The sequence below is a fragment of the Gambusia affinis genome, linkage group LG03, assembly GCF_019740435.1.
Source record: "Gambusia affinis linkage group LG03, SWU_Gaff_1.0, whole genome shotgun sequence".
NCBI lineage: Eukaryota > Metazoa > Chordata > Actinopteri > Cyprinodontiformes > Poeciliidae > Gambusia > Gambusia affinis.
The window spans coordinates 26,768,345-26,783,538 of record NC_057870.1 but is presented as its reverse complement, the minus strand read 5'-3'; the positions used below and the strand labels follow the sequence as shown (position 1 = coordinate 26,783,538).

Below are 15,194 nucleotides of genomic sequence, written 5' to 3'. Positions count from 1 at the left end.
TCACTTCTGTTGCCAACCCATGCAATGCAACACTGATTCTGTACGATGTAAAATATGCAATTTTCTTTTGTACATTTCTGTATGTCTTAAAAAGTCTAAAATGTGAGTTGATGAAACCTGCAGAAACCATAAAATAGCATGCTGCACTGCAGTGACCCATGCCATACCGCTCAGTGGAAACAAAGCTTAACAAAACTCTCCAAGCTCATAGTGTTCCTTAAACAAATCAAACCTTTTTGACCATATCCTGCTTGAAGTGTTCACTATCATTAGGACCAACCATTCCCATGTGTATTATAGCAACAAACTTTGTTTTTGTGTGTTCAAACTTTTTCTTGGCTGTTGCTAACCTGATCAGTTAAATACCAACTGATCAGAATTGGGTTGCCAAGGTAACAAGTCAACAACAGAAACCCAGACATCCCTCTCCCCATTGACACACTCCTGATCATTCTAGGGAAACCAAAGTGTATTTGAGGTTAAAATGTCTTGCCATATTGACAGATTATTTCTCTTTTTTTGGTCTACTTTCTAGTGTGAATATGTTAGTTAGTATGCTGGAAATAAGAAAACTGTCTTTAAAGTAACTTCTCAGCAAGACATAGGAACTTATTCTAAGTCAATAATTCCTTAATTTTGAAATAAAAAGTATTAGTACCACTGGGACGTTATTTCCACTAGTACTAGCACTTTTTCATCAATATTAAGGAATAATTGCCTTAAAGCAAGCTCTTATGTAGCCTATTTCTCAAAAGTTACTTGTTAGCTAGTTTTGACTTATTTCATATTTGCGCTTGAAAGTCGACCAGAAAGGCGTGGTGAAATGTGTTTTTGCAGTGTGAGGTCCTGAACCATGTCTAATTAACTGCCAGATCTCCAGCTCTGTGCATGCTGCTTCCTGCCACTCCAGATGTGCCTATAGCATCTCTGATGTCTAATGTTCTCCAGCAAAGTGACCATCTGTTTATGCACTGCCTGCTCCCCTCCTCCGGCTCTTCATCTTTCCCTCTCTTTGGTTCCAGTGTTTAGTCAACCCTTGCCTTATCGTTATTATTTCGACAAATGTTTCCGATTTAGCCAACTTATTGAAAATCTGTTATGTATAATTAAGTTCTGAATGTACTGCCAACATTGTGCGCATTTGACAACAGACAGAGCCGCTGCATGTGAAGGCTCAGCTCGCTCTTGCCTGTTCTGGAGCCAAACCCATGTTGCCTCCACGCTCTGCCTCTGCAGTGCACCTGTGCGTCTGGCTTCGTTTTCCGCTATGAAAATATTTGCTCTGCTGTCCCGTTCTATTAAGTTTTAATACAAAAGAGAAGCTGTTCCAGCTCCAGTTGTGATCTGGCGAGCCCGGTTATCGTGTCCGAGCTTTAACGTGGGGGGCGTTTTTTCGTTTTATCACGGTACAGATCGCCAACTCCATAAATATTTGCTGATAAACCGGAACGCATGTCATCTCTGTTGGCCTTCACACATGGCACGCACGTTCTTCAGTCTGGGTCCTCGGGGTTAAATCATGTTGTACTGTTTGTTCTCAGAGCTGATATGTTTGGATAGATTTATGCTGCGTTCCCCAGCATCAAGGCTTTTCTGTTTGTCATGTTTGTATAATTTGGTCCTGATACCAGAAACTGTTATTTAATAGAAAAGCTTGTAAAATGTCAAGGACTGTTATTAATGCATCTTTCCATCAAAATATAAACATACATATCCAGACATGATATGTCTTGAAGCCTTGTCATCTGTGTATTTCAAGGCAAACAGCGTTTGACCTTTGACCTCTCTCAGTCAGAGCACCATTAGCCTCCAGTGGGACTGTCGCTACCACCCAGCAGTCTCTCTACTCTCTGTAATGCGTCTGTCCTCAGTGTGTGAACGTAACGCTAATGGATGTCATGAAGGCAACAGGCGAGTTGTATTTATTCAGAGACAAACGATGGAAAAAAAAATCAACTCCAGAGACAAATCTCAGTATGATGAAACATGAATCCCACTATGTTATTCTGTGGTTGGAAGCAGCTGTGTATATTTTAGATATTCTAAATATATATGCAGTTGAAACCAGATATTTACATAAACTTCATAAAAAGACATGTAACCCTTTTCCCCTCGCTGTCTCACATTAAATCAAACTAAATGTTTCCGGTTTTATGTCAGTCAGGATTGTCAAAATGATTCCTGTTTGCTAAATGTAAAAACTCAGAAGTTTACATACTGTGAATGTGTCTTAGGGTAACACCTCGAACACAGCACTTCCTTTTAAAGGTTTTTTTTTTTTTTGACTCTAATGGCCTTCATTAGAAAGAGCTAAGACAAGGAAAGTGGGTAATGAGAGAGAAGAAAGACATGCACCAAAGGTCACCAAGCCAGGATTCAAACCTGCAACAGCAGACTAAGGCCTCTTTATGTGGGCTGTGCTTAACTCCTGCACCACCACAGCACCCCCAACACAACACTTTCTTGTGTTAAATCACGAGAAGTCCAAAAGAAATCAGGCAACATCTCAAAAACATTTACGTGTCTGGTTCATCTTTGGGCACTATTCAAGATGGCTGAAGGTTCTATGTTTATCTGCACAGACAGGATGGAAATATCCAGCTGTCAAGAAGGAGACGGGCTGGACAATATGGCTGAAAAACTTATCACAATATAAGGATTTTGTATCAGTTTCTTCATAATTATAGATTAGAGATTTTTTTGTTTTGGATATCTGAAATACTAGTGAAGTGTCATTTCCTGTTTTATCCACAGTTTCCTCTAGAGCAGTGGTCCCCAACCACCGGGCCGTGCAAGAAATAATTAAATATGCCCGTTCTATGTATTGAGTCTGGAGGAGCTTTTATTTTGAAAATCCTAAACCAGATGCTCTCGGTTACGTCTTGCGTGCCAAAAACGGCGTTGGTCTCGCTCGATCCTTATAAGGCACGCGCGCACCCCCCTCTCGTAAGATAGAACGACATCGATGTCTATCCTTATAACCCCCCGCAGGAAATTTAGGAAGGGTTGACCGGTCCGCAGCACTAAAAAGGTTGGGGACCACTGCTCTAGAGCTCTTCTAGAGCTCATTTCTTCCTTTCACTCAACCCCACTTTCATATTTTAGCAGTTCAAATTCAATTCAAAAATACTTTATTGATCCCAAAGGAAAATTAAATTATCTTATGTTAAAAACCTAGCTTAGCTCACTGTGAGAGGTGGAGCAGCTAAAGCTCAGTGAAATGATTGAACATTGTATCTGGACATATCATCTATAAATATTGATCATGTGCCTATCGCAATATAAATTGTTGATTTGTTGCCCAGCCCTGGGTTTCACACCCAAGAGATGAACCTCAGAACCGCTAGCGCTAGAGAAACTAAACAAGTACAATATCGTCATGGTGGGACAGAGCACTCAGAGTGGAAAAAAGCATTACTATAACAATATTGTAAGTTAGATTACAGTTTGCAAATGCACGAGTTCTTGGAGACATATCCAAGAGCTGCATACGACGCCCGAGAATGTCATTCAATGTTTTAAGCCAAATTCCACAAAATATACAAGTCCAAAAATAATAAATATGTCAGTCTTTAATTCTAACTGAACCTTAATGTCCGGGTGCTGCTGCTGTAGGGACGGCTTATAGTTTATGAGCCTCAGCAAATGAGTTTTGCTTTTTGTTTGATGCGGTTCTGTTGCCCTTTTCAATCCGTAGTCTTCAGCTCACAACAGAGCAGCATCAGGCCTGAGCAGGTGAGTGTGAACCTGAAAAAAGGTTGTGAATATGAAATGTTCACATCAAAACTTCAGCTGAAATGGGCTGATGGCACCTTTAACAGTAAGTGTTCTTGTTTTACAGGGTGTCCGTGCATCCTTAAAAGGTCTTAATTCATGTATCTAAAAGTAAGGCCTTAAATTCATTCTTAAAAGTAAGCTGGCTTTAAATACATTAACCACAGGTCTTAAACTTGGTATGACTCATATGTAATATGTATATGTCATTTTTGCCAGGCAAAAAGCAGATATTTTTGTGTTCCTTGACTCAAGATGGTTGAAGCTACTGGTTACTAGCTGCTAATATACTGTATCCTCTTATTGATTGGAAAATTAAGAATATAACCTCGTTAACATGTATAGTAATTTATTAGATAATGCTACTGATAAGAGGGGTGGGTGTAAGAATAAGTTTCTACTTCTGCCCAATCCTTTGAACGTGTAAATATATTTTACTACTGTTCTTTTGCTTGCTTTTGTTTTACGTTTATTTTCCTTGTGTACAACTTTGCTTATTCTATTTGTATACTGCATTCAATTCAAGCATTATCCCCCAAACATTCCCTACATTTATTGTTTTTTTCTGTCTTAAATTTAATTCAAGGCTGCATTAAAAAAAGGTCTTGAAAAGTCTTACATTTAAGACTTTTTATCCTTAAACATTTACTTCAGAAATAAACAGTGTACAGCGGAAACTGAGTTGGCATTTACTCTGATGAAATATACGATCCACTGCTCATAATCCAGCTCTTATTGACGTTCCTCTGGAAAATGAGCACCTGGAGATAACAATAGAGCTGAGCATGGTAACTATGGAAAGTGAAAGAGTAGAGTGCACATGTCACACAGTCAAGGCAAATGCATCGGGAAGCAGGAACCCATGCTGTGAAAACCGTCACAGTTTCCACCAAATCCAGGTTCTCAGACTTTTACTGGGCCATGTGTCTGGGTGTGGTGCCATCCAGCTGCTCGAGCTTTCTTCGTCACTGACTGGGAAGCTAGCTGCCTTTGCAACCATTCACATAGTACAGTAGGGGAAGTGGGTCCAATAAAGCATGTCCAAATAGGAGAGCAACAAAGTCTCTTTTTTTATGTTCAGTTGTAAGAGATTTCACATCTTAAAAATATCTCACTCTTGCAAATGTAGGCGGGTCACCCTGGAATAAAAGTGGCTTACCAAAAAAATGTTAATTGTCGCATGGTATTCCTGTAGAAATAGCCCCCGCAGCCCTGTCAGAGCTAATCTAGGAAGAGAAGAAGGATGTATATGTTTGAAAGTAAACGTTCAAACAACATAATTTTCATCCGAGTTTTAAGGGGGAAAAAAAACAGATCAACTTGTGTTTCAGAAGTGGGACAGCAGCAGTCTATTCTGACCACGCTTTACACAGACCTGTTGGCATCTTGACCAGAATACCAGGCCTCCGGTCTTGTCAAACCTTATAATTTTATGCATCAGTGTATTTCCTTGCATGGTTGCGACTCTTTGGGAGCAGACGGGGAATGTGTTTCCTGGAGAGGAAACTGATGGCTGGCAGGAAGTGCTGACCAATAACTGAAGCACCAGAATCTACTTGGTGTTACATTTTCTGGAATCTGAAGCGTAAGGAAAAGGAAGCTGTCCCTTTGGCGCTTCTTGGACCCACTTTGATTGGATTTACTGAATTATGTCGTGGCCTATAAATAGAAAGGATGATATCCTCTTTGTTGTGCCTGATGTTCGAACTGAACATGAAAAGAAATCTTTGCAGTTCTCTGCTCCATCTTCTTGGAATCAGTTGCAGAAATACATAAACTTGAAGGATCTATTGTCACTAAATGCTTCTAAGGTTGTTCTTACTGATTTTGAGAATGAATCATCTGTGTGTAAATGTTTCCACAGAGGAAAACTTTTAACTGATTTATGACAGTGTTAACGTTTTCTGTTTTTGCTGTGAATGTTCTGTAATCTCTGCGCCGCTGCCGGTCTTGGCCAAACCTTCTTGAAATTTCCACTATTACTTTGTTCTGCAAAGATATATCAGTCTTGCACAGCAGAAACAGACTTAAAGCTGTTGAAAATAAATGTTAAATAAAAATAAAGTGGCTCTATGACAAAAAATACAGACTCTAAACCCATTTAAGATAGTTTCCATTCAACTCCAAAAATCTGTGTATTTTCACCAGTCACAGTACTAAACCTTTTAGAGCAGAATACCTTCTTCTATCATCGTTAGCATCATCTCAACAAGTTAAAGGAGCAAAACAAAATGGACTAATGTGGCTAGACAATATACATTTTTGTTCCAGTTTCTTAGTTATATCCAATATAACACAAAACGTTTATTTGTGATGGCTCATTAGAAGACCATTTCAAATATTTTCTGGTTGTAATTAAGCACTGATGGGCCATCTGAAGCCAGGCTTCCTAAAAGGGGGCGTGTCAATGAAGCCCCGCTTCGAGGCTTGTGTCGTCTTGCTGAAAACCACATAACTGGCAACAAAGATGCCTCGCATTGAATGAGTCACGTGACTTCTTCATTTTGCGTGTCGGTTTTCAAAATAAAAGCATGACGAGCCGTGCCTCTTCATGGGTTGTATTTGATCACATCAGAGGAGTATTTGTCTTCAGCAGTGGCCGAAATTAAAGGAACCTTTTATAGTTCATGTGTATTAATGATTTTGATGATGGCACTCATCAGAATGTAATGTTTGTTACCGGTTTTCTGAATTGTTGATTATGGTATATATTTTATGGCTTTATATTTGTGGGTTTTTATTATGTAAAGCACTTTGAAACGCCACTGTTGATGAAATGTGCTACACAAATAAACTTAGAGCCAGCAAGAAGGAAAATCTGATATCTGGGAAGACTTCAAGATGATCGCTCACAAGATTCTTAAATAACAACAATTAAACCCTTCACCTCCAAAATTCTCACCTTCTTGAAATTTCCACTATTATTTTGTTCTGCAAAGATATATCAGTCTTGCACAGCAGAAACAGACTTAAAGCTGTTGGAAGAATAAAATTTTGGCCTGATGAGTAAAAATATGAGATCAGAGCAGAGAGCCAATAGAAATCCAAGAAAACGAGAATTTTTAAACAATTTTAGTTTTTCAGGAGACAAATCAAAACTCAAAGAATACTGTCTACCCCAACAAGCACTACACTCCAAGTACATTAAAACAAATGTTTATTGTCAAATCAGTCGATGACAAAAGAAAACAGCCACTGACAGTCAACATAAACTAGGATTGGCTACAAATCATTTGAATAACTAAAAAAGATTAGTTAAATAAGATTTAATTGACTCTCCTGTTACTAAACATGAGTTTGACAAAAGCTTTGTGACAGCATTGCATTTACTATTTTTTTTAAATATGTCTATTTGAGTGACAAGGCTGCCACAGTTTCAGCAGCAGATGTCACTAATTAGAAATGAATGAAGCATCGAGTAATGAACCTTTGGGCAAAGCAATGGGCTGGGAAGCTTCATTGCTTCACAAGGCTTCATTTGGCCATCATTATAATTAAGTACTTTAAATTTTTAACCAAATAAGAACCTTAAAGATCAACAAAGATGTTTTGTCTTTAAGAAGAACAGTGTTTAGGTCTCCTAAATACAATGTGGTAGGCTTTGGCTCTGAACACAAAGAACATCGTATCAAACTGAGTGTAGGGAACCCAACCGAATCATGAGCAATGCAAACCAGCAACACGAGAAACACAGGACTTATATAGTGAGGAAGAAACGACTAAATGGATGCAGGTGTGATAATTACAAATCGAGACCATGCGGGGCAGAAGAGACTGAGTACCAAATAAAAACCATAAAGCTGCAGCGACGATAGAAATTGAAAATCGTTTAAACTCAAACAGAGCACAACTGAAGCCGACATCAAACCAAAAAAATAAAAACAGCAAATTAAACCAAATCTACAGACAGTGGAAGTAATCCAGACTCACATAAATGAAAACGTTCTGCCTGGATACGAGAACAGAGACCCATTTTCAGAACTAATTCAGCAGACCGCTTTGCAAAATATTTATTTACATTTCCTAAAATTGCTTAGTGTGTGGCAGGGAGGTTTTGGAAAGCCGCAGGAGTATGTAATGTATTCCTTGGACCAAATCTTTTCTAGTAATTTGTAGCTATGAAGTTGAATATTTTTCTTGGAGAAAACCTTTTTATGTCTCAGATGCAGATAAGTATTTATGGACAGTTTTTAATGTGTCACAGCAGATTTTACGTTTTAAATAAACACCACTACAGAAGACCAAAGAGAGTTTCTGAAATTTAAACCAAGTCACTTAGAGTTTTTTTTTGTTGTTTTTTTACATCATATGGGTTTTTTGCGTTTAAAAAAAAATATTTGCTAATACTGAAGTGCTAAGGGTAACATCAGAATAATGCTTGGTCCCAGAACCCCAACATCAGCATGAAAACTGGAAAAATCCCAGTTTACAATCTTCACTTATGACATCTGACCTGCAGAGTTTTCCGGTAACAACATAAAGTCAGATTATTTTTTTGAAGGGTTTTCCTCCATAGTTACTTCATTCAAATTCAAAAATACAACTACAATACTACAACTGAGTCTGGAAACACTTTCATTTAAACTCATCTACTGTAGCTTTTCAATGCAACATTTCTCTAAATCATCCACATAAGCATGTGAAAATAAATAACATGAAATTTTATGTTTGTTCATAAAATATAACATCTGGATTCTAAGAAATCAGGATTTAATATCTTTCTTATATTTAAGTTAAAGGGAATGATTCAGGTTTTTACAACTTATCCTGTTGGAATGTTTTAACATGCACAAAATATATAATGATCCTGAGCAGAGAACAGTAATGCAAATATAAAAGTTTGATGCCATTCGTTTGTTCTAAATCAATATAATAAATTATAACCAGAAGGAGCTTTTTACCTCAGCCTGACCTTCTTTAACATTAACTTACTATTTTTTAAAACAAAGTTAAAATAATTTTCGAGTGTCTTTAGGTTTCTCATTACCTGCCAAGAGGAATGGAGTCCAGGCCCACAGAGAGAACAACGCAGAGTTCAAAACCTGCTATAATGAGATGTTTTCACCTCCAAACCTGAATCATATTTCATGTCAACAAAGACGGAAGAGCTGCCAATTCCACGGCTGAAGAATGAGAAGCTGAGGCTGTTTCTCAACAAAAGAACAAAAACAAACCTTTCGATCTGAAATCATCAAAAACATTCAGGATATTTTACATTTCTGTCAAATAGAGAAAACCAGATTTATTAACATTCTTGTCCCTTTAGAAACATCATTTCTAAGGAGCTAGAAGCTGAGCGAGTTGAATCGGATGCTATGAATTAATCAGTCATTTATTCTGGAATTGAAGCCATTCTTTGGTTTCACTTGCTGATTAGTCACAGCTTCAGCCTGGATTTGGTGCCCTGCACATGGAATTGGAAACAGCTTTTTAGCCTCTCGACCTCTGATAAAGAATATCTGACTGACGGCTGTTTTCCTTCATTTTAATCAGCTCACGAATGTTCCCTCAGTGGAGATTACTGCTCCGTGTTTTATGCTCTTCTTCTGGGTTCATCCATCGTTCCTTTCTGATAAATCCAAAAGAGTTGTGCAAAATATATTATTTGCAGTGGGACCTTTTTTAATTTTTTATTCAAATTGGCAGATTTCTCTTCACAAAATCCTATTTCTATTGATACTGATGCATCTTAAAACTCGAAAGCAGAGCTATTTTACAATAGAACAATATGTTCTGTCTCGGTAAGATTCTCTTAAAATTAAATTCATGGTTATGTTTTTTGGGACGCACTGCTGTCCAAGGTCATGTCTTTAGATCTAACTGCACTGGAGCCAGACTTTTTCTTAAATAAATCCAAAAAAATGTACCAAACAGAAATGTTTAGACATTTTTGATCTTCAGTTTTGTAACGCTCTGACCTACACATACAGATTGACTGTAAACAATAAACAACAACAAAATACTTTACTTTCTTTATTCCAGATAAATAACAAAATTTAACAATAAAAAAATTAATTAAAGCACTAATTTTTCTCAAATTTTTCTTGGCAATCCCAGTGTTCTGTCCCACTACATAACTGAAAAATGACAAACTTGTCCTCACAGCAAAATGCAAAACATTCACCACATCAAAAGATGTTGTTTTGTACTCCACAACATCAATAAAATTGCTTTATTAAGCTTCCTTGAGCAGGTTAGGTTAGTTTATAACATTTTTTGCACAACATCAGATAATGAGATTTTAGTCTGTCAGTTCAGAATGAGCCGTTTTAGGGCATCTTATCTCTTTAAATCCAAATAAGCTGCTGCTGGCCACACCCCTTAATGCAACGTATACACTCACATGTGAAAATGGCTGCAAACAGATGCACAATTATACAACCGTATATCTTAGAAAAGCAGGAGTGGAGTCTCCTGCACAACCAACAAGAATGTAGCAAGTGGCTTCTGGATGTTGAGTTAACAACAAAGCACTTGTCTTTTCCAGCAGCCATTGTACAGTGCATGCAGTGGAAAAACCTGCTGACCAATTATGCTGGGAGTCAGCTTGTTTTCCCCGTTTCCTTCACAGCTACTACAACTGGAAGACACAGACATCCACCTCCAACTCCAGCCCCAACTTTGAGGTGATTTATGATGACCCAAATGGACTTCTCTTTAAGAGCAAGAGGGACAAAACAATGCTGGATCCTCGGGTAAGAATTGTTTCTCTGCTGCTTTGCCTCTGTGCCTCAGGCAGCCATAATCAGACCCAGCCACCTGCTGCATGGCTGTAAAAGTGTTTCTGGGAAGTAAAAGTTCTTATCAGATCCAGTTTGCTTCCAGGCACACTTTGTCTTTAAAGCCAGTGTTATATCTAACAGAGCATGTTACAGTGACGGCCCTATATTATCTCACTGGCCCCAAGTTTTAGGCACTGAAGCTTTTTAACAAGCTGCAGATATCAGTTGGAGAAGCTGAGAGTGATGAAGGAATCATATTTTCTTTCCACCTGCACAGAGAGCGAAGGGTCAAGAGGTCGAGGCAGGTGCTTCCTCCATGCTCTCCTTCTGGCGGAGGCCTTTGCAGAATAACGGCCCACTGGGACGGCTCTTATTTTCCCTCCAGCCTCTCTCTTTGCTGGGGGGTAGGGAAGCAGTTGGTGGGGCTGAACTATTTTGAAATTGCAGACAGAGCTGTGGGGACTGCGTTTTTGAGGCCAAAATGGCAGCACAGTGTTCTAGCTGCGGTCGAGCCCCACCCCGACCAGCCGTCTATTAAAAACACAAGCGATGGAAGGCGCAGGAAGCCAGGGACATCAAACCACCCGCGTGTCCAGAAACGCAGCGTGGCTCAGCCCTGAAGCGTCCAGCTTTTAACCCTCCGTCTGCAGCTTCGTCTTTACAGTTCATACTGCAAAAACACAAAACCTACACAAGCACTTTTGGTCTAGTTTCTAGTGCAAATATCTTGGTGCAGTTAAAATAAGACAAAATTAACTTGCCAGCAACTTTTCAGCACAATATAGGAGCTTGTTTTAAGTAATTAATTTCTTCATATTGATAAAGGCATACAAGTTCTACAGGCAGATTATTTCACTCATATGAAGACATTTTTCCCCAGAGTGAAATAATCTACCAGTGGGATTAGTATGAAAAAACTTTTCTGCTCTTACCTTATAGAAAATGTACTCATAAATTAGCTTTGTCTAAGATACTAGGATATTTTAACTAGAAACAAGACAAAAATAATAGCCGATATTTTGTGTTTTTGAAGTGCAGGTTAAATCCGACCCGCTTTGTTTTTCTGCTTTTGCTAAACCGTGACCGCTTGTTCTCCTGCAGCCAGAAATGTGGGTTTGATGGTGAAGAGATTTTCTTATCTCTGTGGTTCATTTGGTTTGACTGGAAAAAGAAGCTGAAAGAAAAGTTTTCCTTAGATGATGAGAGCGTTAGTAAAACATTTTGGTTTCCCGATCAAGTGGAGGTTTGCCGTTTACCAGAGTTTCCGACTCTGGTGATGAAGTCATGTTTCGCCGTCTGTTTCGCCTTTGATGGCCTCGGTCATTACGACACCCACAGGAGTGTTTGAGGTAAACGTGTAAATTGGGTGTGATGGTTGACCAATGAATGAGTCCCGTGACACAGATGGTCTGAGAGGAAATGCTTGCAGCTGCTTGTGGTTTCACATGGATGGACAGACAGACAGACACATGGATCTGTGCTTATAAAAGCCTGGGCTGGTTTTAGGTCAGGACTTTGACTAGACCATTTTAACACATGGATATGCTTTGATGCAATCCCTTCATAATGGACCTCCTCCTTCCATGCTTGCAGCTGTTATTTCCCGAAAGGCAGTTTTCAGGGCAATGCTCTGAGAGCCATGAAATAAATACACAAAGCAGCCTTAGCTTTGATACAGTAACCAATAAAGTTATACTAAAAACCTCATCATTAAATCCAAGCCAAACACTTTTTCTTTCAGGGATTGTTTTTGGATCAAATCCAAGAAGGATTTACCCTTCCTGATGGACTCCGCTGTACTTTCAGCGTCTTTTATGTTACGTTTGCCACTGGTTTCTCAATCGGTGGCTGTATAATATTTTTTATTTTACTTTTTATTTTTGTGTTTATGATGTAAAGCACTTTGAACATTGTCGCTGCATTGTTGCTGAAATGTGCCACACAAATAACTTGATTGATTGATTGATTGACTTGATTGATTTACAGAACTTGTCTAAATAAGAACATCCTCCAAGCTCATAAAACTCACAGATGTGCTTTGTCCAAATGAAGCCACTTTTAAACACGTGTTGTTTGGTTTCAGTCCGGGTCCAGCAGGGACTCCAGCGGGACGCTCCTCCAGTCGGACCTCTACGTCCACGTCGTGCTGTACGACCGCAGTGTGAGAACGTTCTGACCTGCTGACGACGACAGAGCCGTACAATCTGGCGCACAACGCAGAGCGCCCAAAGCCTCTAATTTAGCTGCAGCATCATTTACAAACTCTTTCCCTCATATCGTGCATGCCATCAGGGTGGAGGTGCCACTGCAACGACTTCAAACAGACAATTCCCAGAGGAAGACGTGAACAAACTGGAGTGACAGCTGGAGACTTTCTTTAAGCTTAAACTGGAACTTAGATATTCTGTTGGGTGCAAAGTCTTCTGTAGGAGCCAGAATCTGCTTCTCAACCCCAGGCTCGTCCACTGTTGGGGCCAACATGTTTTGGGCCGTTTGTCTAAACAAATTAAAGGCGTAAGAGCTTTGAAAGATGATGGGGGTAGCTCTTATGTCCTCCCCCAGGCTGTGGTAGCTCCAATTGGACTGGAAGAGTGGGTAATGGGCTTAAAGCATTCCTTGTGTTCCCAGATGGAAGGACGCTGCGCCAGACATCAAAGCTCTCCATCACTCCCTTATTAGTCATTGACTGACAGATTTTAATGCACCACAACTCTACAAATAATCCCATTTGGAAACCTGTTTGAAACATGAAGAAGTTTAATTTTTGTCATTAATACTGAAACAGATGGTGGGAATCACACCAGTAATATTATCTCTGGCCATAAAATTATAATATATAACAGGGTTTTTATGATTTCTTCTTTCATGTGTGTTCAGTCTAAAGCTGAATCTTGGCAATTCAACTTAGGCAATGTATTCTTTTCCAAACTGGGCCCTTGCTTTCTATTTGTGTTTATTTCTGAATACTTTAAGAGAATAAAAGCTTCACAATCAAACCTATAATTATTGTGTTTTGTTTTTTTTTATTTAATAAAAACCCAAAAATGATATGATGGTGTGAATTTTAATCCCCCAAAACAAAATCTAGTGCATTTCCTTCAGAAGTCACATTATCATCAAACATAGTTCACTTGTGCATAATTCAATCTCTGTGTATCTGCAGCCGTCCTGTGAAGTTTCACACTCCACAAAGCTGCTGAAGACACAACCTAAAACTCTTGCACCTCTAACTTAAATACAAAATATTGGCTCAGAGGCTTTGAATACCTCACTTCTCAGTTTTCAATGGTGAATTTATGTTCATGCTATCTGTAATTAGAGTAAGTGTTAGTCTGTCACATACAATCTTAATGGAATACATAGGCATTTGGAGTTATAAGCTTTTAAAATGTGAAAGTTTGGTAGACTTTGAAAGTTGAAAGATAGCATTTTCTGTAATGAGATGTGAGGAAAATATTTCTTTTGAAGGTGTTCAATTTTCCTTTGGGCTTAATAAAGTTTTTTTGAATTTGTTTTATTATGTTTTCAGTCCCTGTTTCTGCACATGTTTTACTTTTAGGATGGGCAATGATTGAAACGTCAACAGTTAACAGATGAATTACTAAAATTACCTCTAAAGTTTTTTTCTTGCAAAGCCATTTTTCTCAGCAGTATAATATGTTTAAGGTCATTTTCTCCTCTTCTTAAAATCACACCCCCGGGAAACTGTGTCTGCTGCTGCTCACATGAACTCACCTCTGCAGGTTCCCCTGGAGGCGTTCTCGAGGAATCTAGTCCATCAAAGCAATCCCAGTCTCAAACTTACAGATACTTTTACACGACTGCATACATTTGTGCTTTTATTATGAAAACTCAACCAATGCCTTGAAAAATATAAAAATTGCTCTAACCATTTGTCACAACTGGATAAGTCTAGAAAAAAATCCAAGTTTCTGAAAGATGCTGCCTCAAAAACAAATGTTTTTCAGTTTTTGTTTTTTTTATAAAATATACACTTCATGATGATGCAATCTTTATGTTGTCACAGTCTTGACAAACATTTAAACTTAAGTAATTGAGAGAGAGAAAAAAACTCAGTGTTGGATATTTGAAGAGGGAGATTTTATAGAGAGCAGTTCTGCAGACGTTAACCAGATGTGAGTTGTCTATTGTATAGGCAAAATAAAAAAGCCAGATATCAATCAAAGCAAAAGCTTCTGCAAAACTTGATTACATGCTGAGGAGGAAATTTAGCCATTTGATTCAGGTATGTTGGAGGAGAGACGCATTTAAAGGGCTGGAGTTAGACACGGCACCAGTGAGCAAGTAAGTGCCAGCAAGCAGGTTTTATTAAGCAGTTTGGCTCTGCTTAATAAAACACAGTACCAAACATCTTACCTTGCTGTAACCTTGTTAGGTTCATGAGTCCAGCTGCGTCTCCTCTTCTCATCATCCAGCTTTTTTAATTCTACCAAGATCACAGACTGCTCACTCAACGTGGGTTCAGAATCCCAGACAAGCCCCCAAAAAACAGAACACTAAATGAAAAAGGAAGACACAACAGGGTTAATTTAGAATTTTCATCTCAAAATATAAGTTCATGCAGTGGGGCAGTAGTCCTTCTGTTATAGTCAGATTCAGGTTTGTACTCAAAAAACTTAGAACATTACAGTTTTCTATAAGGTTCTAGGATCCAGTAGTGGATTTTCTTCCCACCTA

The 15,194-nt window shown here is 38.7% G+C and overlaps 1 protein-coding gene across 6 annotated transcripts in view; it reads left to right on the top strand.

The window, feature by feature from the left end:
- The window catches only part of cfap299 (cilia and flagella associated protein 299), a 71,372-nt gene extending 57,875 nt beyond the window's left edge, over positions 1-13,497 (top strand). For 4 of the 6 annotated variants that reach the window (XM_044112414.1, XM_044112415.1, XM_044112412.1 and 1 more), the window contains 2 exons: positions 10,346-10,469; positions 12,580-13,477. In XM_044112414.1, coding sequence (XP_043968349.1) covers positions 10,346-10,469; positions 12,580-12,672 — 217 coding nt within the window. In that variant the 3' untranslated portion in view covers positions 12,673-13,477. Of the gene's footprint in view, positions 1-10,345; positions 10,470-12,579 lie in introns of all 6 variants that reach the window. The other 2 variants (XM_044112410.1, XM_044112413.1) reach the window with 2 other exon arrangements.
- The last annotated feature ends 1,697 nt before the right edge of the window (positions 13,498-15,194 follow it).